The sequence below is a fragment of the Tamandua tetradactyla genome, chromosome 15, assembly GCF_023851605.1.
Source record: "Tamandua tetradactyla isolate mTamTet1 chromosome 15, mTamTet1.pri, whole genome shotgun sequence".
Classification (NCBI taxonomy): Eukaryota; Metazoa; Chordata; class Mammalia; order Pilosa; family Myrmecophagidae; genus Tamandua; species Tamandua tetradactyla.
In genome coordinates, this window is record NC_135341.1 from 34,390,228 (window position 1) to 34,418,010 (window position 27,783).

General features: G+C 37.9%; 1 protein-coding gene across 15 annotated transcripts in view; it reads right to left on the reverse strand.

The window, feature by feature from the left end:
- RAD54L2 (RAD54 like 2) overlaps window positions 1–27,783 on the reverse strand; it is a 244,199-nt gene that overhangs the window by 45,670 nt on the left and 170,746 nt on the right. For all 15 annotated transcript variants that reach the window (XM_077129156.1, XM_077129148.1, XM_077129150.1 and 12 more), the window contains 3 exons: window positions 1,925–2,126; window positions 826–965; window positions 218–334 (listed from right to left, as the gene is read on the reverse strand). In XM_077129156.1, coding sequence (XP_076985271.1) covers window positions 218–334; window positions 826–965; window positions 1,925–2,126 — 459 coding nt within the window. The remainder of the gene's footprint in view (window positions 1–217; window positions 335–825; window positions 966–1,924; window positions 2,127–27,783) is intronic.

Genomic DNA, 27,783 nt, shown 5'->3' on the forward strand with positions numbered 1-27,783 from the left:
ATCTATAATCCTTTCTAAAAATACTAATTTTTAGTTTCAAATTAAGACAAGTGAAAAGCTTACATTTATTTACCAAACAGATTCAGAGAAATTTGTCAAAGCAGACCCCAAACTGAGTGAGGAAGGGCTGAATTCTTTTCTAGTCAAAGGTACAACTGATCTCTCAGGGTGAACACTGAGTCAAGAGGAAGGACAGGCACCTCTGGCTCGATCTTACCATCTCGACTGCTTTTTTCATCCTCACTGCCACTGCTACTGTCCAAACAAATAACTTCCTGGGCCAAAACCCGAGGAGGCAGCTGGGGACCATCACTTGCTCTTAAAACAATTTCTTCTAGAAATAAAGATAGAAGGGAATGTCAAAAATGCATAAAACACACACACACATTTAGCTCAAACATGTTTCCAAAAATGATTCATCACCCCTCCTCCTTTACTGCTTCTCATGGGGAGTACCTCCTGAGAAGAGAAGCAAAGGATATCTCAAAAGCCACAGCCCTCTTCCCAAACTCCCTAGTCTCTACTGGTTTTTACTTTCTGGCATTCACCTGGCCATTAGGAAAGGTACCAATCCCTTGGCATGTTAAGATTCAAAGTTATAGAAAGTAAATCTAAATAAAAACAACTTGAGGAGTACATTTTATCCACCTTAACTTTTAAAATGAGACCCTTCCAATTATGTACTCCCAAGAAGCTGAATGATTCCAAAGAATTCCTGAGAAGCTACAATCTTACTCCCAGATCTATCCATAACCACTGTGCATGCTTCAAGAAGGTCTTTTCTCCCTGAAGCACAGGGCCTTTCCTACCATTTCCATGGCTTACCAGGGAGGAACTCCAGGGGAACAGTGGGAATGGGGGCTGCATAATCTTTCCTCTGCTGCTCCAGGCGTTTCCTCCTTTCCAACTCTTCCTGTTGTGCTGCTTTGGTAACTGGCTCCAACTGATCCTCCCGGAGCAGCTTCCTAAACATTAAAACAAGAGCTAGGACTTGGGTTCACTTGAGATTTGGACAATGTAATGTCAAGGCTAAAGAGAGAAACCATCACTGCTGAGCTCATAGAGCTGAGAGGGGTGGGGGAGAAGTACATCAGTCCCACCACATGCTTCAACAAGCAGGGTAAAAAATAAGACTGCAAGACAAACAAGTAGAACTGCGCTAACATACTTCCATGATGTTTAACTTTCTGACAGACATCCCTCGACAACACCTCTTTGCATTTAATGCATCAAGAATAAAAGGATTATATATGTGACTTACAAAGCTGAAAGGAGATATTAGAAAATAGAGTTGATATATGAGGAAGTGAGATTATGGTTGATTCTACTTACTTATTGTCCAAACTTGAGGTAATACTGTCAAGTTGACATTATATTAAAAAAAAAGAAAGTGGAGGCAAGGGGAGAAAATAGTACCATCTATCGCCTTTCAATTGCACAAGTTGTTATGTGGTAGAAGGAAACTACTGGAAATTTGGATAGTTAAAGAAGTTAACATTTGTTTATCTCATAGCTCAAGGAAGAAGCCCTACTTCGGGCAGACAGTCCCTCTGTCCCCTGGAGCTGAGTTCTAAGAAAACAAGAATTCAATTTCTTTTATTTTTTGTTTTGAGACAGAAGGAAAAGTAAAGGAAGAAACTGAGATTCCAACCCAAAATACCTTATCATCCTTCAGTTGCCTCCCAGGACCTCCAGAGAATGAGACATTCCCCAGGGATACTCAAGGCCTACTTGCATCCTCTGGCAGCCCAGGTCCAGTGGTCCTGAGATGCATCTTTACTATTAATGGGGCACAAAGTCTGCATTTTTTTCCTTGGGAAGAGGGATTCTACGGCTCAAACCATTCTTCCTGCCACTGACAGCCTTAAAATGAAGGTATTACCACTACTCCTGCTCCTCTCCTCTTACCCCAAGTACAGCTCACCGTATGTTTCTCCTCATGTGGGAGGGCTTCTGAGCTCTCTTCTTTTTGGGGTCCTCAGAGGCTAGGCTCTTGCCTTTGGGGTGCCTGAGCTGCTCTGAAGGCTCAGACTGAGATGAGGTAGTTGAAGTGCACCGTGGTAGCCGCTGCCCATCTTCTTCCAGCTGGGCATGTTCACTGCCACATATGCCTTCCAGGGATGGGTCTGAAAAGACAAAGAGAAAGAAGTGGCAGGAACAAACTTAAGGGGGCATAAATGGGTTTTGGTGTTAGACACACCTAAATTTAAATCTCAACTTAGCAAGTTGCTTATACCTCTCTGAACTTTAATGGACATATACATAAAATGTGAATCCCACACTTTGGAGCTGTTGTTAGATTAGATAATGTGCATGCCAAGAATCAAGTCTAGACTGGAGTAGACCAATAACAAATGACAGTATCGCTCTTACTATAATTTGGGACTATGATCAGAATGAAGAACATCATGATCTTGGATTGTTCACAAAGGGACGTAGTCAGGACAGCTGGGTACCAAATTCAGTTCATTCTCAAATTTGTAGGACTCTAAGAAAGTCATTTCTGCAAACAAGGAGAATAATCCCCCTTTCGGCATCTCAAAGCATTCACTCACTCAACTCACCAACCTTTTCATAAAGGTTTACCATGTGGCAAGTGCTATCCTAAATACTTCAAGGAAACTTTTAAGAGATTCCTCCCCTTTAGGGAGTTTGTATTCTCTTTAGGGACACAGGCCATGTATAAAAACATACACAAGGCAAGGCATGACAAATACTACAGGAGGAGCAGGCCAAAGCACCTATAGAGCTTAGTGTTTAATTTACTTTTTAGGCAGAGGTCATTTGCTAAACCAGAAATAACTGGGTCAGGGTCACAGAATATGTGAGACATGACTTCATGTAACGATGACACAAGGAATTACATGGGTGGTAAAATATGAGTTAGGCCGTGAAAGATGATCAGGTTGTCTACAGGAAATACCTTGAGGGTGAGGAAAAAAAGGAGGAAGGGATTCCTGACAAAGGGAATGTTGTTTGTGGCATCAAACACCAACAAAGTTTGGAGTTGGGGAGGGTCCATGTGAACACCACTGTCCTCAGCCTGCTGGGTAGTCATCTGTACATTGAGTACACAAGCCTTAACAGTCACACTGAGTAGATAAGCCTTAACAGTCAAACCTGCTCCCAAATCCACAAAAGCCTTCTTAGATAAACAAACCAAACATTCTTTCCCAAAGGTAAAAGGAATTCAAAACTAGAACATAAATGCCATAACTGATGTGCACTAGTGAACACCGTTGGGTTTGCAGGCAAGAAGGACCCAGGAAGCTAGATTTTTTTCTATTTAACTAAACTATAGACTCTATTATAAAATTTACCAGTTTTCCACTAATATACTTTTTCTATTCCAGGATCCCATCCAGGATAACATGTTGCATTTAGTTATGTCTCATCAGCCATGCCTGTTCTGTGGCACTTTCTATTTTTTCTTGTCTTGCATGATCTCAGCACTTTTTTGAAGAGGACTAGTCAAATGTTTTGTTCAATGTTCCTAAATCTGGCTTTCTCTGATGTTTTCTCATATTTAGCCTGGGGTGTTGGTTTGACATGCCCTTCTCATGACATCCTATCAGGACGTACATGGTATCTACAAGACTTATCACTGATAATGTTAACTTTAATCACTTGGTTAAGGCAGTGTGCCAGGTTTTTCCACTGAAAAGTTACCATTTTTCCCTTTCTATATTCTACCCAATGGAAACAAGTCACTAAGTCGAGCCTCATTCAAGAGAAAGAGCATTAATCCTTTGGGGGAGATACTTTGAGACTATGCAAATATCCAATTTTTTTTAACAGGTTTCATCCGCTAATTTTAGCATTCTTCAGTGAAGTAATAAATATTACCACAGTATTTTAATGGTGGTTACTATTCCCCTCTTTGTTTCTACTTTTATTATTTGGAATTTTTCTGAAAGGAAGATTTATCACTTCTCCCCTATTTATTTTTTCAATCCTTTCACAAATCCACCTCTAACAAACAACAAACTGGCTGTCTCACTAGTCAGCGGCTGAGTCAGGGAAACATGATAGTCCCAGACATTCTGTACTACTCACCCTTCTTCAGTTTGGTATAGGCTGCTCCTAGCCCTATTAACATTTTGGGTTCCTTACGGTCCCTTTCATCTTAAGGCTATATTCTAGAAAAAGATGAAGTGGAAAACTAATGTTTCCTAAGAGATAACAGAGTATAGGAGTTAAAACGGACACTGGAGCCAGACTGCTGGGGTTAAACTCCAGCTCTGCCCCTTATTATTTATCTTTCTATCCTTCAGTTTTAAAAAAGGAATAACAAGTATAAGTGACCTCAGAGGATTGTGGTGATGATTGAATGAGACAGCCTAAATAAAGTACTTAACCAATGCCTGGCACACAGCAAGCACATATATAAAAAGCAGCTGCTGCTTTTATTATCACTACTACTATTCCAAGTGCAAGTTACAGATTTGGTTTCTTACACTTATCTCCTTTCCTCCTTGTAATAATCTACAATTTACAAGATGAGTTTTGTTCTCCTCATTCTAAATATGAGAAACACAAGACCTGAAATGTTAAAAAAGACTTCCCTGTGGGCATATAGGAAATAAAGCAAGAAAGCAGGAGTAGGCAGTAAAGAGCATGAGCTTTTCAGTCAGGCAGTCATAACTTTGAATCCTGGCACTTATTAGCTCTTTGTTAATGGGCTCAACTTTTCCAAGTCATAGTTTTCACATCTCTAAAATGGAGACATCAATCCTTCTCTCATGGAGGATTAAATTTTCAAATACTGGTCTGCCTCAATTCCACGAAACTCCTTACTCTCAATTAAAGTCAAGAATATAGCAGCATATAAAGTTTCCAGGTTCAGTCAGCCATGCTGGGTAATAATATTTACATATATGGAGTTCTCAAACCTCATTTACATATCCTAATTAAAACTCAGAAATAAGAAAGCAAAGGGGAAAGTAAAAATGGCCTGTGCACACTAAATTTTGTTGAGTCACATGAGTGTTTTTTACATACACACACAATGGCACACACACACACCACCTGAGGTTGTAAATCACACCTTCATTTTAAACTTCTCCACATGAGGCTGCCACAAACCAGCTACTTGTCTCTTCCTCCATGATTTCAGTTTTGCCTAAGACATATTTAAGCATCTTGCCAAGACTGGTTGGGGAAACATATGCAGTGGTGAGTAACTAATAGCAACACAATTTGGGGAGAGGATACCTAATCCAGCCATACCTAAGGCTGTGGTGAGGGTGCTTCTTTGGGAAAACTGGATTTGATCTAACAGAATGGGTAGACACCAGCTAGTAAAGGAGGAAAGAAAGGACATTCTAGGCAAATGCAGGTGCATAACAAAAGGCATTGTAAAGACAAGTCAATATTGGCTAAAATGAAGTAAGCAAAGAAGCAGCAGAAAAGGCCTTCCAACCTGCAACCACTTCCCCAGCTCTGCCCAGGAGCCCCTTGTTCTAGATGAAGACCTAAAGATCTTTTCCCAGAGGCTAACACAGAGTCAACCCCTGTTCCAGAGAAGCCTACTTCTGAGGCCTCTTCTACATTCCACTACCCTGGTGTTGGAAGGTGAGGAGTTTGGGAAAAGGCTAATGTTGGATATTGTGAAAGAGTGTGTGTGCACATGCATACATATCCTTGCGAATGTCCAGGGTAACACTCATTCCTCTGCAGCAGCCCTGGGCAGCACCTTCCTTGACCCTCACACTGAGAGCCAACTGAATTTTTCAAGTTAGAAAAGTCTTGGGTTTTAGAAGAGCAAAGGGAAAACAGCCAGAGAAGGTATGCTCAGAATTGACACTCCAATACCATTAACATGAGCAAAAGTGAAAACATACTCTTCTCTCTATCAACACTGGATCCTCAGCAGGCCCTTTATAAAAGGACTCCTCAAGTGAGTAGTATCCAGAGTGATAAAAAACATTAGAAATGTTGAGTGAGATTTGGCTTGTGGATATCTTCCACCTGCTGAGGAAACAAAGAGCCATTGTTCATGTTCTAATAGGCATGAAAACCAAGAGAAACTGCAAAGAGGAGATGCAAGTCTGTCAATCTGCCTTTCCAAATTCACTGCCGTCCACAAACAGCCCTCTCTGATGCCCATCTAAAACACTACAGAAGGAAAGCTCACTGATCCTGCTTCTCTTAAAAAGAACTATCACTTCTTCAGGTCCTCCAGTTCTTCAAGGAGATATATTCCCTCAGCAGTGTCACCTTCTTCTAATTCAAAGCCTTAAATTTTTCCATCCTAAAAGGGAAGCCAATACATTTCTCTTCTCAAACAGCTAGTTACATGGCAGCTCCCAAAGAGACAATGTTCACTGCCAAATGGTCACTTTAACTAATACTTTGGTCTATTCCCCAACTACAGTTGGGGCTGCACTGACATTATTCAGCTTTGGGTTGTGCTGGGTGTTCTGGTCTCTTTTTTTTGATTAATAAAACCAATCAACATACAATATGAACATTCTTTTTTTTTTAATCACATAGTTGCACATTCATCATCATGATCATTTCTTAGAACATTTGCATCAATTCAGAAAAATAAATAAAAAGAAAACAGAAAAAAAATCATACATACTATACCCCTTATTCCTCCCTTTCATTGATCACTAGCATTTCAATCTACTAAATTTATTTTAAAATTTGTTCCCCCTATTATTTATTTATTTTAATCCACGTTTTACTCATCTGTCCATAAGGTAGATAAAAGAAGCATCAGACACATGGTTTTGACAATCACACAGTCACACTGAGAAAGCTATATCATTATACAATCATCTTCAAGAAACATGGGTAATGGAACACAGCTCTACATTTTCGCTCTGGCCTCATTCTGATAATGACCTTTGATGATCTCTTGGCCTTATAGCCTCTTTAGAGTTCTGTTTTATATTTGCTTTTTTTAATTTCACAAACAAATTTCTTAAGCAACCACACAGAGGAATAGTTGGAGGCAAGGTTAGAAAGTAGGTGAATAGGCAGAGTCAGGGTATAAAGGGCAAGCCTTGAGTCCCAGACAGAGGGTTTTCAACTTGAATAGCTGGGCAGTGGGAACTTGTTGCCAACTGTTGTATTTCCCTCTTCTGGCTTCTGGCTTCCACAACTGAACTGTTCCTGGGAGAAGGGACCACAGAACTTTATGGCCTTTCAATATCACAGACATATTCACTATCAGACATTCCAAGCTGTAAGTCTTGACTGTGAACTCCTGTCTGGCATGGGGATGAATGTGACCAAGTACAGTGGCAATCTGAAATGACCAGACATTCTTCTTGATAGGAAGGCTAAACTCTGAAAGAAATCACCAGCCAAAATAAAGCAATTTGCAAAGACTATGAAAGGTGCTTTTTGCATTGGTTTCTCTGTTTCTATTAGCTCTTGGCACTTAAGGACATCTCTGTCATATCATTAGATACAAATTTAAGGAACAGACAACTCAGAGATTAAATCCCAGCATGAATACTTTAAAATATTAAAAGGTACAATGTGCAACGATTACAAACAAAGAAACAGGAAAGGACGGCCTAATAAAATAACAAGATAAAAATTCAGAAACCATACACAAAATGGACCAGACTTTAATGTAGCAGAAAAGGTTTTAAGGAAAATGATCCTCAATATGTTCAAGGCAATAAAGAAAAGCACAGAGAAAGAACTAAAAGATATGAAGAAAATAATTAAAGAACAATATGAGGATCTCAGTAAAGAGGAAAAAACCTTTAAAAAGAACCACACAAAACTACCAGGGTTGAAGATCACAACTCAAAGGAAAAATTCCTTACACAGTTTTAACAGCAGATTGGAGCTGGTAGAAGAAAGAATCAGTGATCTTAAAGACAAGACCATTCAAAGGATTCATGCTGAGGAGCAAAAAGAAAAAAAGAAAAAACATAGTCTAAGAGATCTGTGGGACACCATCAAGCACACCAATAAACACATTGTCGGAGACCCAGATGGAAAAGAGAAAAAGGCTCAGAAGGAATATCCAAAGAAATAACAGTAAAAAACCTTCCCAATTTAAGAAAAGATATGAATGTGTGTCTTATTCAGGAAGACCAAAAAACTCTGAACAGATAAATGTAAAAGGAACCATGTTCAGACACACAGTAATCAAATCATCTAATCCGCAAAACAAGGAGAGGGTTCTGAAAATTGTAAGAGAAAAGCAACAAGCTATATATAAGTGAATCCCAATAAGATTAATATCTGATTTCTCACCAGAAACCACAGAGGCAAGAAGGCAGTTGGACAAAATATTTAAAGTGCTGAAATAAAACAACTGTTATTCAAGAATTTTTATATCCAGCAAGAATTTCTTTCAAAAACGAGGGAGAAATTAAGACATTTTGGATAAACAAAAGGTGAGGGAGTTTAACACCCCATTAGACCTGCCCTAAAAGTGATGCTACATGGAGTTCTTCAAAACTGAGGAGAAAGACATGACAGTGGATGGAAATGACATGAAGAGATAAAGACCTCTAGTAAACATAATCATATACATAGTAGGTAATGCAACTTTTTTACTTCTTACTGGTCCTAAAATACAAATGCATAGAAAGTAATGACTAAATCTATGGTTTTAGGCATATAATATATAAAGATAGAATTTGTAACAAGTACAACAAAAAGGTGGGGGAACTGACGGGTATGGGAAAAACGTATGTGCACACTACTGAAGTACAGCCGGTATTCAGATCAAATGTGATAGTTATACATTTAGGATCTTAAATTTTAGGGGTAAACTGAAGCAAAAAGAAAGTATGTGAAAATATATACAGAAAGAAAGAAAGGACACAAACTGATATAATACAAAAATATGAAGAATTGACGGTCAAAAAGGTATAAGACTTACAAAGACAAAATATCACAATGGCAGACAAAGTCCTGTATTATCAGTATACTTTCAACATAAACGGATTAAGGTCTCCAGTAAAAAGGCAGAGATTGGCTGATGGGATAGAAAAGCATGACCTATATGCAGTTCACAAGATACCCTCTGAAAAATCAAAGATAGGTAAGGTGAAACTCAGGGATAGGAAAAAATATATATCATTTAAACAGTAACCAAGAGAGCTGTGACAGCTATACTAATATCAGATAAAACAGACTAAGTCAAAAACTGTTATGAGGGATAAAGAAGGTCAATATATACTACTAAAGGGGTCAATTTAACAAGAAGACATGACAATTATTAATACATATGTACCTATTAGCAGTGTCCCAAAAATATATGAAGCGAGATCCTGTCTGGCTGTTTTCATGATATGAACACCAAGTTGAATAGTTGTAACAGACTGAAAATCTATAATATCTACTCACTGGACCTTTACAGGAAAGGTTGCTCACTCACTACTTTAAAATGTTATTATTTTCAACCCTAAAGAATCTGTCCACATTCAGTGACTTGAACTATTAGCTCTAAATTGAAATATTAAGGGTGGATTGAAGGCAAGATGGCAGCCTAGCAAGGTGTGGGATTTAGTTTGTCCTCCACAGCAGCTAGTATTATAGTACAGAACAACTGCTGGGGCCACATCACTGACTGGACACGCAGTGTACCCCAGTCTGCACCAGCTGGAGAGGCTGTGAACACCCACCCCCCAGAACTGGGAGTTCCCAAAGCCGCAGCAGCCGGTGCCCCACCCCACAGGGAAGAGGAAACGGACTTTACTAGCAGCAGGGGCTCAGCTCAACAAAACTCCAAACATGGAATTAATTAACAAATTCTAACTACTAAAAATTGGCCCCTAGCTCAGCTGAACCTTGAGTAAAAGCAGAGGTCGCTGGTTTTTGCCCCAGCGCAGAGGGGTGAGGGCTAACAGAAAAAGAAAAAAGTAAAAAAACAGAGGCTTTTTTTGGATCTGAAAAAGTCTGGGCCCTGCAGGAAAGGAAGGGGCACATAGGACCTGGAGATACTCAGAGCAACATACCAAATTAAGCTACTGACTGGCAAACCTGAGGAATTAGGTCCTGCTCTGAAAAGGATTTTTCTTTTAGTCTTTTGTGGCTGTGTTTCTATGGATTGATTACTCTTCGGATACAGCTGCAAGGCTTCTCAGGCTCTACTGCCCTAGGCATAGGCAGAATTGAGCTTGTTTGAGAGCTTGTCTGGAGCCTGTGTCTTCCCCAGGAGAGGTGTGGGGCCTAGTTCAGGTGGAATGCCTCCCTCAAGGAATTCAGATCCCAGGGTCTGGAAAAGTGATTAAAGCTAGCCTACAACCTCTCCTCTGTCTACACCATGCCCCCAGCAGGGAGAGTTCGCTGAAGTTAAAGGTACCACATCACTTTATGCTGGTGGGACCTGCAGGTAGAAGGTGCCATATACTGGGCAGGACGGGAAAAACGCAAAGTCCAGAGACTTCATAGGAAAGCCTTTTGATCTGCTGGGTCTCACCCTCAGGGAAAACTGATGTAAGTGACTCCTTCCTCCTGAGAGGAGAATAGTTTGGTCTGAGAAAATCTGACTGGGGTCTATAATACCTAGGTAGACCTTCCTAAGGGAAGGGGGAAAGGCATCACACAGGCAGGGCAAGAAACAAAAAAAACAAGAACTGAAAAATTCTGATCTATTAAACAAAGCCTAAGCCAAAGGACTAGAATAAGCTGAACTGAATGTTAAAGAACAGACAGACAACAAAGTCATCCTGCAAGAGAATCCTATGGAAAAAATGAACTGAAAACAATCTCAAGAATAAACTAATTAAATGCCTAGACACCAGCAAAAAAATAACAAATTATATTATGAAAATTGAAGAAATGGCCCAGTCAAAGAACAAACTAACAATTCAAATGAGATACAGGAGTTGAAATGATTAATTTAGAATATACAAACAGACATGGAGAACCTCACCAAAATCAAATCAATGAATTGAGGCAGGATATAAAGAAGGCAAGGAATGAACAAAAAGAAGAAATTGAAAGTTTGAAAAAACAAATCACAGAATGTATGGGAATGAAAATCACAGCAAAAGGGATGAAAAAAAATGGAAAACTATAAAGTCAGATTTCGAGAGGCAGAAGATAGGATTAGTGAACTGGAGGATGGAACATCTGAAATTTGACAAGCAAAAGAAAATTTGGGGAAAAATAGGAGCAGGGACTCAGGAAATTGAATGACAATATGAAGTGCACGAATATACGTGTTGTGGGTGTCCCAGAAGGAGAAAGAAGGGAAAAGGAGGAGAAAAACGAATGGAGGAAATTATCACTGAACATTTCCCAACTCTTACGAAAGACTTAAAATTACAGATCCAAGAAGTGCTGTGTACCCCAAATAGAACAGATTGAAACAGACATACTCCAAGACACTTACTAATCAGAATGTCAGATGTCAAAGAGAGAGAGAATCTTGAAAGCAGCAAGAGAAAAACAATCCATCACATACAAGGGAAGCCCATAAGACTATGTGTAGATTTCTCAGCAGAAACCACGGAGGTGAGAAGACAGTGGAATGATACATTTAAGATATTAAAAGAGAAAAACTGCCAACCAAGAATTCTATATCCAGCATAACTGTCCTTCAAAAATGAGGGGAAAATAGAAACATTTGCAGAAAAAAGTTCACTGAGATTCTGTGACCAAGAGACCAGTTCTGCAAGAAATACTAAAGGGTGCACTAGAGACAGATACAAAAAGATAGCAGAAAGAAGTGTGAAGAAGAGTATAGAAATGAAGACTACCAGTAAAGGTAAAAAAAAAAAAAAATTAGATATGATATATAAAATCCAAAAGGCAAAATGGTAGAAGAAAGTACTACCCATACAGTAATAAAACTAAATGCTAATGGATTAAACTCCCCAATCAAAAGACACAGACTGGCAGAATGGATTAAAAAACAGGACCCATCTATATGTTGTCCACAGGAAATGCATCTTAGACCCAAGGATTAATAGAGGTTGAAAGTGAAAGGCTGGGAAAAGATATTTCATGCAAATAACAATCAGAAAAGAGCACGAGTAGCTATACTAATATCCAACAAATAAGACTTCAAATGTAAAACAGTTAAAAGAGAAAAAGGACACAATGTATTAATAAAAGGAACAATTTAAAAAGAAGACATAACAATCATAAATATCTATGCACCAAGACAGAATGCGCCCAAATACATGAGGCAAACAATGAAAAGAGAAAAAGACACATCTACCATATTTGTTGGAGATTTCAATTCACCACTCTCATTAATGGACAGAACATCTAGACAGAGGATCAATAAAGAAACAGAGAATTTGAATAGTACAATAAATGAGCTAGACTTAACAGTCATTTATGGAACATTGCACCCCATAACAGCAGTATACACCTTTTTCTAAAGTGCTCATGGATCATTCTCAAGGATAGACCGTATGCTGGGTCACAAAGCAAGTCTCAATAAATTTAGAAAGACTGAAATCAAAACACTTTCTCAGATCATAAAGGAATGAAGCTGGAAATCAATAACTGGCAGAGTGCCAGAAAATTCACAAATATATGAAGGCTCAACAACACACTCTTAAAGAACCAGCAGGTCAAGGAAGAAATTACAAGAAATATCAGTAAATACCTTGAGGCAAATGAAAATGAAAACACAACATATCAAAATTTATGGGATGCACAAAGGGTGTGCTAAGAGGGAAATTTATTTCCCTTAATGCCTATATCAAAAAAGAAGAAAGGGGAAAAATTGAGGAATTAACTGTCCGCTTAGAAGAACTAGAGAAAGAACAGCAAATTAACCCCAAAGCAAGCAAAAAGAAAGAAATAATAAAGAAATAACAGAGCAGAAATAAACAAAATTGAGAACATGAAAACGATTGAGAAAATCAACAGAACCAGAAGCTGGTTCTATGAGAAAATCAATAAGATTGATGGACCCTTAGCAAAACTGACAAAAAGAAGATGAGAGAGGACGCAAATAAATAAAATCAGAAATGGAAGAGGAGACATAACCACTGACCCCACGGAAACAAAGGAAGTAATGACAGGATACTATGACCAACTTTACGCTAATAAACTAGACAATGTAGATGAAACAGCCAACTTCCTAGAAAGGCATGAACAACCAACACTGACTTGAGAAGAAACAGATGACCTCAACAACCGAATCACAACTAAAGAAACTGAATCAGTCATTAAGAAGTTCCCCCCCAAAAATTCCAGGAACAGATGGCTTCACATGTGAATTCTACCAAACATTTCAGAAAGAATTAGTACCAATCCTGCACAAACTCTTCAAAAGAACTGAAGAGGGGGAAAGCTACCTAACTCATTCTATGAAGCCAACATCACCCTCATACCAAAGCCAGACAAAGATATTACAAGAAAAGAAAATATAGACCAATCTCTCTAAATGAAAATAGATGCAAAAATCCTCAACAAAATTCTAGCAAATCGAATCCAGCAGCACATTAAAAAAAGTTATACACCACTACCAAGTAGGATTTATCCCAGGTATGCAAGGATGGTTCAATATGAGAAAATCAATTAATGTAATACACCATATCAACAAATCAAAGCAGAAAAACCACATGATCATCTTGATTGATGCAGAAAAGGCATTTGACAAAATTCAACATCCTTTCCTGTTGAAAACCCTTCAAAAGATAAGAATAGAAGGGAACCTACTCAATATGATAAGGGAATATATGAAAGACCCACAGCTAACATCATTTTCAAAGGGGAAAACTGAAAACTTTCCCCCTAAAATCAAGAACAAGACAAGGATGTCCACTATCACTACTGTTATTCAACACTGTTTTGGAAGTTCTAGCCAGAGCAATTAGAGAAGAAAGAGAAATACAAGGCATCAAAATTGGAAAGGAAAAAGTAAAATTTTCACTATTTGCAGATGATATAATACTTTATGTTGAAAATGTTGAAGAATCCACAGCAAAACTACAAATAAGTACAACAAAGTGGCAGGTTACAAGATCAACACCCAAAAATCTGTAGTGTTTTTATACACTAGTAATGAACAATCTGAGGGGGAATTTAAGAAAAAAAAATTCCATTTACAATTGCAACCAAAAGAATAAAATATTTAGGAATAAATTTAACTAAAGATACAAAAGACCTATACAAAGAAAACTACAAGAAATTGCCAAAAGAAATTACAGAAGATCTAAATAAATGGAAGGGTATACCGTGTTCATGGATTGGAAGATTAAATATAGTTAAGATGTCAATTCTACCTAAATTGATTTACAGATTCAATGCAATATCAATTAAAATCCCAAAAACTTACTTTTCGGAACTAGAAAAACCAATAACCAAATTTATCTGGGGGGGCAGGGTGCTCCGAATAGCTAAAAATATTCTGAGAAAGAAAAATGAAGTTGGAGGCCTCATGCTACCTGACTTTAAGGTGTATTATGAAGCTACAGTGGTCAAAATAGCATCATACTGGCATAAAGATAGATATACTGACAAATGGAATCGAACAGAGTGTTCAGATATAGACTCTCTCATCTACGGACAATTGATCTTTGATAAGGCAGTCAAGCCAATTCACTGGGGACAGAAGAGTCTCTTAATAAATGGTGCCTAGAGAACTGGATAACCATACACAAAGAATGAAAGAGGATTCATATGTCATGCCCTATACAAATATTAACTCAAAATGGATCAAAGACCTAAATATTAGATCTAAGACCATAAAACTATTAAAATGTAGGGAAATATCTTATAAATCTTATACTAGGAGGCGGTTTACTAAACCTTACACCCAAAGCATGAGCTTGAAGAAAGAAAGAAAGAAAGAAATGGGAACTTCTCAAAATTAAACTTTTGTGCATCAAAGAACTTTGTCAAGTAAGTAAAAAGACAGCCTACACAATTTGAAACAATATTTGGAAACAATATATCAGATAAAGGTCTGAGAACTGACACTTCTCAGAAGAGAAAACACAAATGGCCAAAAGGCACAGGAAAAGATGCTCAACATCCCTGGCTATTAGAGAAATGCAAAAAACAAACAAACAAACAAAAAAACCATTATCAATAAAACAGAAAACAACATGTGCTGGAGAGGACGTGGAGAAAGAGGCACACTTATCCACTGTTGGTGGGAATGTCAAATGGTACAACTTCTGTGGAAGGCACTTTGGTGAAGGAAGCTAAGTATAGAATTGCCATATCATTTGGCAATACCTCTGCTAGGGATCTATCTACTCAGAGGACATGAGGGCAAGAACACAAACGGACATTTGCACACCAATGTTTATAGCAGCATTATTTACAATTGCCAAGGGATGGAAACAGTCAAAATGTTCATTAACAGACGAGTGGCTAAGCAAGCTGGGGCATATACATATGATGGAATATTATGCAGCCAGAAGACAGAATAAAGTCATGAAGCATGTAACAACTTGGACGGACCTTAAGGACATTATGCTGCGTGAGATTAGCCAGAAACAAATGACAAATACTGTATAGTCTCACTGATATGAACTGACATTAGCAAATGAACTTGGAGAATTTCAGTTGGTAACAGAGACCATCAGGAGATAGAAATACAGTAGATATTGGGTAATTGGAGCTGAAGGGATACAGATTGTGCAACAGGACTGATTGTAAAAATACAGAAATGAATAGCACAATACTACCTAACTGTAATACAATAAAGTTAGAACACTGAATGAACCTGAATGTGAGAATGAGAGGGAGGAGGCCTGGGGGCACAAATGAAATCAGAAGGAAAGAAAGACAATAAAGACAGATGGTACAATCTAGGAATGCCTAGAGTGTATAATGATGGTGACTAAATGTGCAAATTTAAAAATGTTTCTGCATGAGGAAGAACAAAGCAATGTCAATAATACAGGGTGTTGAAGATAGATGGCAGTTAATATTTTAAAACTTTAGCTTATGTGTGAGACAAGCAAAAAATGTTTATTTGGTACGAAATTTATATTTTGACTAGTGCATTTCTAATATAACTTATGTGGACAGCTTAATCAAACACCATGTCCTTGGAAGCTTGTGCAGGGCATGAGATTTTGTAGGCTTGTCCAGAGTGATGCCTAGATAAATCCCAGAGTGATTTGAACAGTGAATAGGGAAGTATTTGCAGAGTCCCCTAGGGGGAATGGTGAGAAAGGGGGAAAATTCAACTTTCCCAAGTGGAGAATTCTTGATATTCTCACAGGGAGTGGGGACAGCCAAAGCAATAGGCCGAGCCCCCAATCTTGGGGTTTATTCATATGAAACTTAATCCTGAAAAGAACAGGCATGGTCTACTTAAAATTAGGCCTAAGAGTTACCCCCAAGAGAACCTCTTCTGTTGCTCAGATGTGGCCACTCTCTCTTGGCTGACACAGCAAGCAAACTCACTGCCCTTCTCCTCTCTATGTGGGACATGACTCCCAGGGGATTCCCCTTCCTGGCAATGTGGGATAGAAATCCTAGAATGAGCTGGAGCTCAGCATCAAGGGATTGAGAAAATCTTCTCAACCAAAAGGGGGAAGACCGAAATGAGGCAAAATAAAATGTCAATGGCTGACTCTTTTGTTGCTCAGATGTGGCCCCTCTCTCCAGCCAACACAACGAGCAGTCTCACCACCCTACTCCTCTCTACGTGGGACATGATTCCCAGGGATGTGGACCTTCCTGGAAACATGGGACAGAGATCTTGGAATGAACGGAGACTCAGCATCAAGGGATTGAGAAAAACCCTAGAATGAGCTGAGACTTAGCATCAAGGGATTGAGAAAACCTCGACCAAAAGGGGGAAGAGTGAAATGAGACAAAGTATCAATGGCTGAGAGATTCCAAACAGAGTCGAGAGGTTATCCTGGAGGTTACTCTTATGCACCAAGTAGATATCATCTTGTTATTCAAGATGTTATGGAGAGGCTCGAGGGAACTGCCTGAAAATGTAGAGCTGTGTTCCAGTAGCCATGTTTCTTGAGGATGATTGAATAATGATACAGCTGTCACAATGTGACTGTGTGATTGTGAAAACCTTGTGTCTGATGCTCCTTTTATCTACCTTGTCAACAAAGGAGTAGAACATGTGGAATAAAAATAAATAATAGGGGGAACAAATGCTAAAATAAATTTAGTTTAAATGCTAGTGAAAAATGACAGCGAGGGGTAAGGGGTATGGTATGTATAACTTTTTTTCCTCTGTTATCATTTCATTTCTTTTTCTGTTATCTTTTTATTTCTTTTTCTAAATCGATGCAAATGTCCTAAGGAATGATGAATATGCAACCAAGTGATGATATTGTGAATTACTGATTATGTATGTTGTTTTATTTTGTTTCTTTATTTTTTTAATTAATAAATAAATTTAAAAAAAAATGTCAATGGCTGAGAGATTCCAAACAGAGTTGAGAGGTTATCCTGGAGGTTATCCTTATGCATTAAATAGATATCACCTGTTTAGTTAAAGTGTAATGGAGAGGCTGGAGGGAACTGCCTGAAAATGTGGACTTGTGCTCCAGTGGCCATGTTTCTTGGAGATAATTGCATGATGATATGGCCATTGCAGTGTGACTGTGTGGTTTTGTGTCTGATGCTCCTTTTGTCTACCTTATTGATGGACAAGTAAAACATATGGATTAAAAATAAATAATGGTGGTCAAGATGGCAGCTTAACAATGTGCATATTTTAGTTCATCCTCCAGAACAACTACTAAATAACCAGAAACAGTACAGAACAGCTCCTGGGGCCACGTCAGTGACCAGACACACAGTGTACCCCAGTCTGGACCAGCTGCGAGCCCCGACAGAACTGTGAGTTTCCAAAGCTGTGGTGGCCGGCGCCCCTTCCCCAGAAGGGAAAGTAAAGGGACTTTACCAGCAGCAGGGACAGAGCACAATCAAACGCCAATTGTGGAATAAATTAATAAAAATAGGCTCCCAGCTTAGGTGAAACTCGTGAAAGCAGAGGTTGCTCATTTTTGCCCCAGCGCCAAGAGGGCAGGGCTGACGGAAAAAGGGGGGGGGAAAAAAAGAAGGAAACAGAGGTTTTTGTGGCTGTGTTTCTACAAAGGTTTGACTGCCTTTGGATATAGCGGCAGGACTTCTCAGGCTGCAACTGCCCCAGGCATAGGCAGAAGTGAGCTCCTTTGGGGGGCTTGTCTGGAGCCTGTGCCTTCCCCAGGGGAGGGGTGAAGCCCAACTGAGGTGGAATCCCTCCCTCAAGAAATTCAGATCCCAGGGCTTGGTAATTTGAAGCCATTAAAACCAGCTTACAACCTCTCCTCTGTCTCCACCACTCCCCAGCAGGGAGAGTCCGCCAAAGTTAAAGGTACCTCATCATCTTACGCTAGTGGGACCTGCAGGCAGACAAGCGCCACATAATGGGCAGGATAAGAAAAACAGAGTCCAGAGACTTCACAGGAAAGTCTTTCAACCTGCTGGGTCTCACCCTCAGGGAAAACCGGTGCAGGTGACTCTTTCCTCCTGATAGGAGGCCAGTTTGGTCTGGGAAAATCCAGTTTGGGTCTATAATATCTAAGTAGACCCTCCTAAGGGTGGGTGGGAGGGGAAGGCACCATACAAGCAGGGCAAGAAACAAGAAAACAAGAACTGAAAAATTCTCCTCTGTTAAAACTTAAACTAGAGGTCCAGATAAAGCTGACCTGAATGTCAAAGAACAGATAGACAACAAATTCATCCAGCAAGAAAACCCTAGGTAAAAGCAGTGAAAGCAATCTCCAGAATAAACTAATTAAATGCCTAGACGACAGCAAAAAAATAACAAATCACACTATGGCCCAGTCAAAAGAACAAACCAACAATTCAAATGACATACAGGAGCTGAAACAATTAACTCAGAATATACGAATAGACATGGAAAACCTCATCAAAAACCAAATCAATGAATTGAGGGAGGATATAAAGAAGGCAAGGAATGAACAAAAAGAAGAAATCGAAAGTCTGAAAAAACAAATCACAGAACTTATGGGAATGAAAGGCACAGGAGAGGAGATGAAAAAAAACAATGGAAACCTACAATGGTAGATTTTGAGAGACAGAACATAGGATTAGTGAACTGGAGGATGGAACATCTGAAATTCAACAAGCAAAAGAAAATATAGGGAAAAAAATGGAAAAATATGAGCAGGGACTCAGGGAATTGAAAGACAATATGAAGCGCATCAATATACATGTTGTGGGTGTCCCAGAAGGAGAAGAGAAGGGAAAAGGAGGAGAAAAACTAATGGAGGAAATTATCACTGAAAATTTCCGAACTCTTACGAAAGACTTAAAATTACAGATCCAAGAAGTGCAGCGTACCCCAAAGAGAATAGATACAAATAGATGTACTCTAAGACACTTACTAATCAGAACGTCGGAGGTCAAAGAGAAGGAGAGAATCTTGAAAGCAGCAAGAGAAAAGCAATCCCTCACATACAAGGGAAACCCAATCAGACTATATGCAGATCTCTCAGCAGAAACCATGGAGGCAAGAAGACAGTGGGATGATATATTTAAATTATTAAAAGAGAAAAACCGCCAACCAAGAATTCTATATCCAGCAAAATTGCCCTTCAAAAATGAGGGAGAAATTAAAACATTTTCATACAAAAAATCACTCAGAGAATTTGTGACCAAGAGACCAGCTCTGCAAGAAATACTAAAGGGAGCACCAGAGACAGATACGAAGACAGAAGAGACAAGTGTGGAGAAGAGTGCAGAAAGGAAGACTATGAGTAAAGGTAAAAAGAAGGAAAATTAGATATGGCATATAAAATCCAGAAGGTAAAACAGAAGAAGAAAGTACTACCCATGCAGTAATAACACCGAATGTTAATGGTTTAAACTCTCCAATCAAAAGACATAGTCTGGCAGAATGGATTAAAAAACAGGACCCATCTATATGCTGTCTCTATTCAAAGGACATGAGGGCAAGGACACAAACGGACATTTATACACCAATATTTATAGCAGCATTATTGACAATTACCAAGAGATGGAAGCAGCCAAAATGTCCATCAACAGAGGGTTGGCTAAACCAACTGTGGCATTTACAGAAGATGGAATATTATGCAGCTGTAAGACAAAGTTATGAAGTATGTAACAACATGAATGGACCTTAAGGACACATTATGCTGAGTGTGATTAGCCAGAAACAAAAGGACAAATACTGTATGGTCTCACTGAAATGAACTGACATTAGTGAATAAACCTGGAATATTTCGTTGGTAATAGAGACCATCAGGAGATAGAAATAGGGTAAGATATTGGGTAATTGGAGCTGAAGGGAAATAGATTGTGCAACAGGACAGAATATAAAAACTCAGAAATGGACAGTACAATATTACCTAACTGTAATACAATTATGTTAAAACACTGAATGAAGATGTATATGAGAATGATAGGGGGAGGAGGGCTGGGGCATAAATGAAATCACAAAGAAAGAGAGACGATAAAGATTGAGATGGTATAATCTAGGAATGCCTAGAGTGTATAATGATAGTGACTTAATGTACAAATTTAAAAAATGTTTTTGCTTGAGGAAGAACAAAAGAATGTCATTACTGCAGTGTGCTGAAAACAGATGGTATTTTATATTTTAAAATTTCAACTTATGTGTGAGACTAAAGCAAAAAATGTTTATTTGGTACAAATTTATACTTTGACTAGCGCATCTCCGAATATAACTTATGTAGATAGTTGGTTGAACACCTTAAGTACATGGAACTTTGTATAGGACATGGGATTTTGTTGGTTTGTCCAGGTAATGCCCTGATGAATCCCAGAGTGATCTGATCAGTGAGTGGAAAAGTATTTGCAATGTCCTCTTCAGGGAATGGTGAGAACGGGGGAAAACAATTTCCCCAAGTTGAATTCTTGATATTCTCACAAGCAGTGTGGGTAACCAAAGCTATAGGCTGAGCCCCCAGTCTTGGAGTTTGTTCATATGAAACTTAACCCCACAAAGGATAGGTCAAGCCTACTTAAAATTAGGCCTAAGAGTCACCCCCCCCCCAAGAGAACCTCTTTTGTTGCTCAGATGTGGCCTGTCTCTCCAGCCAACACAGCAAGCCACCCTCCCCCATCTATGTGGGACATGACTCCCAGGGGTGTGGATCTTCCTGGCAACGTGGGTCAGAAATCCCAGAATGAGCGGAGATTCAGCATCAGGGGATTGAAAAAACTCTAGAGTGAGCTGAGACCCAGCATCAACAGATTGAGAAAACCTTCTCGACCAAAAGGGGGAAGAGTGAAATGAGATAAAGTGTCAATGGCTGAGAGATTCCAAACAGAGTCCAGAAGTTATCCTGGAGATTATTCTTAAGCATTAAACAGATATCACCTTGTTAACCAAGATGTAATGGAGAGGCTGGAGGGAAGTGCCTGAAAATGTAGAGCTGTGTTCCAGTAGCCATGTTTCATGATGATGATTGTATAATGATATAGCTTTCACAATGTGACTGTGTGATTGTGAAAACCTTGTGTTTGATGTTCCTTTTATCTACCTTGTCAACAGATGAGTAGAACATATGGAATAAAAATAAATAATAGGGGGCACAAATGTTCAAATAAATTTAGTTTGAAATGCTAGTGATCAATGAAAGGGAGGGGTAAGGGGTATGGTATGTAAAAAAATTTTTTCTGTTTTTGTTTTATTTTTCTGTGTCTTTTTATTTCTTTTTCTGAATTGATGCAAATGTTCTGGGAAATGACCATGATGATGAATATGCAACTATGTGATGATATTGTGAACTACTGAGTGTATGTGTTGGGAATGTTTGTGTTTCTTTCTTGTAATTTTTTTTTTATAAAAAATTAAAAATAAATAAATAAATAAATAATGGGGGAACAAATGCTAAAATAAATTTAGTAGATTGAAATGCTGGTGATCAGTGAAGGGGAAGGGGAAGGGGTATGGTATGTATGAATTTTTTTCTTTTTATTGCTTTTTCTGAATTGATGCAGATGTTCTAAGAAATTATCATGATGATGAATATACATGTGATGATAGTGTGAGTTACTGATTATATAATAAGAATGGACTGATCATATGATTAGAAGTGTTTGTATGTGGCTATGTATCATAAATAAAAAATAAACAAATTTAAATGAAAAAAATTGAAATATTAAACCAAAAAAAATATATGAAGCAAATAAACAACTTACTTTAAACAACAAATGGGTCAAAGGAATTAGAAAGGAAATTAGGAAATATCTTCAGCCAAATGAAAATGAAAATGCAACATAACCCAAGTTATCGGATACAACAAAGACAATGCTGGGAAGAAAATGTATAGCTTGCTCTAAATGCTTACACTGAAAAAATGACATCTCAATTCAGAGACCTAACCTTACAACTGGAGAATCTAGAAAAACAAGGTCAAACTAGACCCAAAACAAGCAGAAAGAAGGAAATAACAATGATTAAAGTAGAGATAAATGAAATAAGGAACGAAAAACAATAGAGACTCAGCAAAAACAGAAGCTGTTTCTCTGAAAAGGTCAGTAAAATCAACAAATTTTTAGCTACCCTGACCAAAAAAAAGAAAGGACACAAATAACTAAAACAGAAAAAAGGGGGAGGGGCAGATATTACTACTGACCTCACAAAAATAAAAGGGATTTTAAGATTATGTATGAATAACTATATGCCTACAAGTTAGATAACCTAGATGAAATGGACAAATTTCTGGAAACAAGCAAACAAACTACACTGACTCAAGAAGAAAAAGAAGATCGCAACAAAACAACTAGCAAAGAAATATAATCAGTAATCAAAAACTTCCCCAAAAAGGGAAACCCAGGACTGGATGGCTTCACAAGGGAATTTTACCAAACATTTGAAGAACAACAACAATTCTGGTTAAACTTGTCCAAGAAGTTGAAGAAGGATGAACACTACCTAATACATTCTATGAGGTCAACATCACCCTCATAACAAAGCCAGGTGAAGACACCACAAGAAAAGAAAATTACAGACCAATGTCCCTTATAAATATGGATGAAAAAAATCCTCAACAAAATAACAAGCAAACTGAATCCAACAGCACATTAAAAGAATTATTCACCATGATCAAGTAGTATCGCACTTTATTGCAACGGTGATTCAACATAAGAAAAGCAATTAATGAAATACACCATATCAACAGAATGAAGGAAAAAAAAATTATCATCTCTATGGATGCAAAAAAGGCATTTGACAAAATCCAGCATCCGTTCTTGATAAAAACACTCAGAAGCCTAGGAATAGAGGGAAATTTCTTCAACATGGTAATGGGCATCTATGAAAAACCCATAGCTAACATCATACTCAACGGTGAGAGTCTGACAGCTTTCTATGTGAGATGAGAAATGAAACAAGGATGCCCACTGTCACCACTGTTATTCAACACTGTACCGGAAGGTCTAGTGAGAGCAATCAGGCAAGAGAAAGAAATAAAAGGCATCCAAATTGGAAAGGAAGAAGTAAAACTTTCTCTATTTGTAGATAACATGATTTTGATATGCAAAAAAATCCTGAACAATCCACAACAAAGCTCCTAAAGCTAAGAAATGAATTCAGCAAAGTGCTGGGGTAAGAGATCAACACCCCAAAATCAATTATGTTTCTATACATAAGCAATGAACAATTAGAAGAAGAAATCAAGAAAAAAAATTCTACTTACAATAGCAACTAAAAGAATCAAACAACTAACCAAGGATATAAAGGAGCCTTATACAGAAAACTACAAAACATTGCTAAAAGAAATCCAAGAAAACCTAAATAAATGGATGGAAATTCCATGTTCATGTATTGGAAGACTAAATAGTGTTAAGATGTCAATTCTACACAAAGCAACTTATAAATTCAATGTAATCCCAATCAAAATTCCAACAACCTTCTTTACGGAACTCGAAATGCCAATCCTTGAATTTATATGGAAAGGTAAGAGGCCTTAATTATCAATACCATCTTAAAAAAGAATGAAGTTAGAAGACTCACACTTTCCACTATCAAAACTTATTACAAAGCCACAGTAATCAAAAGAGAATGGTACTGACACAAGGTCAGAGTTATAGGCAAATGGAATCAAATTTGAGAGCTCAGAAATAAGCCCTCACATTTAAAGCCAACTAATTTTTGACAAAGGGGCAAAGATCACTCAGAGGGGAAAGAACAGTCTTTCAATAAATTCAACAAACTAGATGTCCATCTGCAAAAGAATGAAGGTGGACCCCTACACTTCATGCCATATGCAAAAGTCAACTCAAAATGGATCAAACTCCTTAATTTAAGAGGCAGACCTATGAAACTGCTAGAAGAAAATGTAGGGAAGCATGTCCAGGATATGTTAGCCAATGGTTTCTTAGACACTCTATCCAAAACACAGCAACAAAAGAGAAAATACATAAATAGGGCCTCACCAAAATTAAAAACTTTTGTGCATCGAAGGACTCTGCCTTGAAAGCAAAATGACAACCCACACAATGGGAGAAAATATTTGGAAACCACATATCTTACAAAGTGTTTAATAATCAGACTACAGAGAGAAATTCTTCAACTCAACAACAAAAAGATAAACAACCCAATTAAAAAAACAGGCAAAAGATATGACCCGGCAATACCATTGTTAGGTATCTACTCAGAGGACATGAGGGCAAGGACACAAACGGACATATGCACATCAATGTTTATAGCAACATTATTTACAACTGCGAAGAGATGGAAACAGCCAAAATGTCCATCAACAGATGAGTGGCTAAACAAACTGTGGTATATACATACGATGGAATATTATGCAGCCGTAAGACAGAATAAAGTTATGAAGATGTAACAACATGGACGGACCCTGAGGACATTATGCTGTGTGAGATTAACCAGAAACAAAAGGGCAAATACTGTATGGTCTCACTGAGATGAACTGACATTAGTGAATAAACTGGGAGAATTTCATTGGTAACAGAGACCATCAGGAGATAGAAATAGGGTAAGATATCGGGTAACTGGAGCTGAAGGGATACAGAATGAACAAGAGGACTGACTGTAAAAACTCAGAAATGGACAGCACAATACTACCTAACTGTAATACAATTATGTTAGAACACTGAATGAAGCTGAATGTGAGAATAATAGAGGGAACAGGACTGGAGGCACAAATGAAATCAGAAAGAAAGACGATAAAGACTGAGATGGTATAATCTAGGAATGCCTAGAGTGTATAATGATAGTGACTAAATGTACAAATTTAAAAAATTGTTTTTGCATGAGGAAGAACATAGGAATGTCCTTACTGCAGGGTGTTGAAAATTGATAGCAATTAATATTTTAAAATTTTACCTTATGTGTGAGACTAAAGCAAAAAATGTTTATTTGGTACAAAATTTATTTTTGACTAGTGCATTTCCTAATATAACTTATGTAGACAGCTTAATTGAACACCATAAGTACATGGAACCTTGAGTAGGGTATGAAATTTTTTTGGTTTGTCCAGAGTGGTGCCCCGAGAAATTCAAGAGTGATATGAACACTGAATAAAAAAGTATTTGCAAAGTCCCTTTAGGGGAATGATGAGAAAGGGAGAAAACTCAACTTCCCCAAGTTGAATTCTTGATATTCTCAGAAGCAGTGTGGACAACCAAAGCTAGAGGCTGAGCCCCCAATCTTGGGGTTTGTTAATCCCACAAAGTATACGTCAAGCCTACTTAAAATTAGGCCTAAGAATCAACCCCAAGAGAACCTCTTTTGTTGTTCAGATGTGGACTCTCTCTCCAGCCAACACAACAAGCAAACTCACTGCCCTCTCCCTCTCTACGTGGCACATGACTCCCAAGGGTGTGGACATTCCTGGCAACATGGGACAGAAATCCTAGAATGAGCTGAGACTCAGCATTAAGGGATTGAGAAAATCCCTAGAATGAGCTGAGACTCAGCATCAAGGGATTGAGAAAACCTTCTCGACCAAAAGGGGAACAGTGAAATGAGACAAAATAAATTGTTAATGGCTGAGAGATTCCAAACAGAGTCGAGAAGTTCCTAGAGGTTATTCTTATGCATTAAATAGATATTACCTTGTTAGTCAAGACGTAATGGAGAGGCTGGAAGGAACTGCCTGAAAATGTAGAGCTGGGTTCCAGTAGCCATGTTTCTTGAAGATGATCGTATAATGATATAACTTTCACAATGTGATTGTGTGATTGTGAAAACCTTGTGTCTGATGCTCCTTTTCTCTACCTTACCAACAGACGAGTAAAACATATGGAATAAAAATAAATAATAGGGGGAACAGATGTTAAAATAAACTTAGACTGAAATGCAAGTGATCAATGAAAGGGAGGGGTAAGGGGTATGACATATGAATTTTTTTCTGTTTTTATTTCTTTTTCTGAATTGATGCAAATGTTCTAAGAAATGATCATGGTGATGAATATGCAACTATGTGATGATACTGTGAATTACTGATTAAATATGTAGAATGGAATGATACTATGTTAAGAATGCTTGTGTTTTCTGTCATATTTTTTCTTTAAATTTTTTAATTAATAAAAAAAAGAAAAACGGGCAAAAGACTTGAACAGACACTGAGTCAAAGATGATATACAAATGGCTGAAAAGCAAATGAAAAGATGCTCACCATCATTAGACATCAGAGATAGCAAATCAAAATGAGATAGCATCTAACACCCACTAGAATGGCATGGCTATTATTAAAACAAATTAATAAATAACTGTTGGAGAGGATGTAGGAAAAGAGGAACCTTATTCATCCTTTCATTGTAGGCAGGAATGTAAAATGCAATGGTCACTGTGGAAAACAGAATGGCAGTAACTCAGAAAATTATGTATAGAATTACCATATAACTTAGCTACCCTACATCTAGGCACACACCAAAAAGATAGGAAAGCAGGGATGCAAACAGATATTTGCACATCAGGGTTCCCAGCAGCATCAATCACAATCCCCCAAAGATGGAAGCAACCCAAATGTTCATCAACTGATGAACGGATAAACAACGTGGCATAGACATACAATGGAAGATTATTCAGCTGGTGGTATATACATAGGAATAAAAGGAATGAAATTCAGACATGTTACAACAAGGATGAACCTTGAAGGCATCATGTTGAGTGAAATAAGTCAGATACTACAGGACAAATATTTTATGAGCTCACTGATATGAAATAATGAGAAAAAGCAAATCAATAGAATCAGAAACTAGAATATATGTTACAGGGGCCAGGTGTGGGTAGGGAAGGGGAAGTTAATACTCACATTGTACAGAATTTTTATTTGGATTGTTGAAGAAGCTTTGATAATAGACGGTGGTGACAGTAGCACAACACTGAACATAATCAACAGCACTGAATCATGTATTTAAAAGTGGTTAAAATGGAAAATATAAGGTTGTATATATAATATTGGAATAAAAATCAGAAAAACAATCATAAGACCATGCAACACAAATAAAGAACCCTGATAGACTATCATTAATAGTATAATTACAAAAATCTTCTCTCATCAATTGTAACAAAGGTACCACACTAATACAAGGTATTAATAATACAGTGATATATGGAACTCTATTTTATGCATGATTTTTTTGTAAACCGACAACTACTCTAGTTAAAAAAAAAAAACTCTCACATCTATGGCCAGTTGATTTTTGATAACTATACCAAGTCCACTCAATGGGAAAAGGATAAGTCTCTTGAGTAAAGGCTGTTGGGAAAACTGGATATCCATATGCAAAAGAATGAAGATACATCTCTACTTCATAGCATATACAAAAATTAATTTAAAATAGATCAAAAACCTAAATACAAGAATGAGAACTGTAAAACTCCTAGAACAAAACATAGGGAAACATCTTCAGTACTTTGTGTTAGACAGTGGT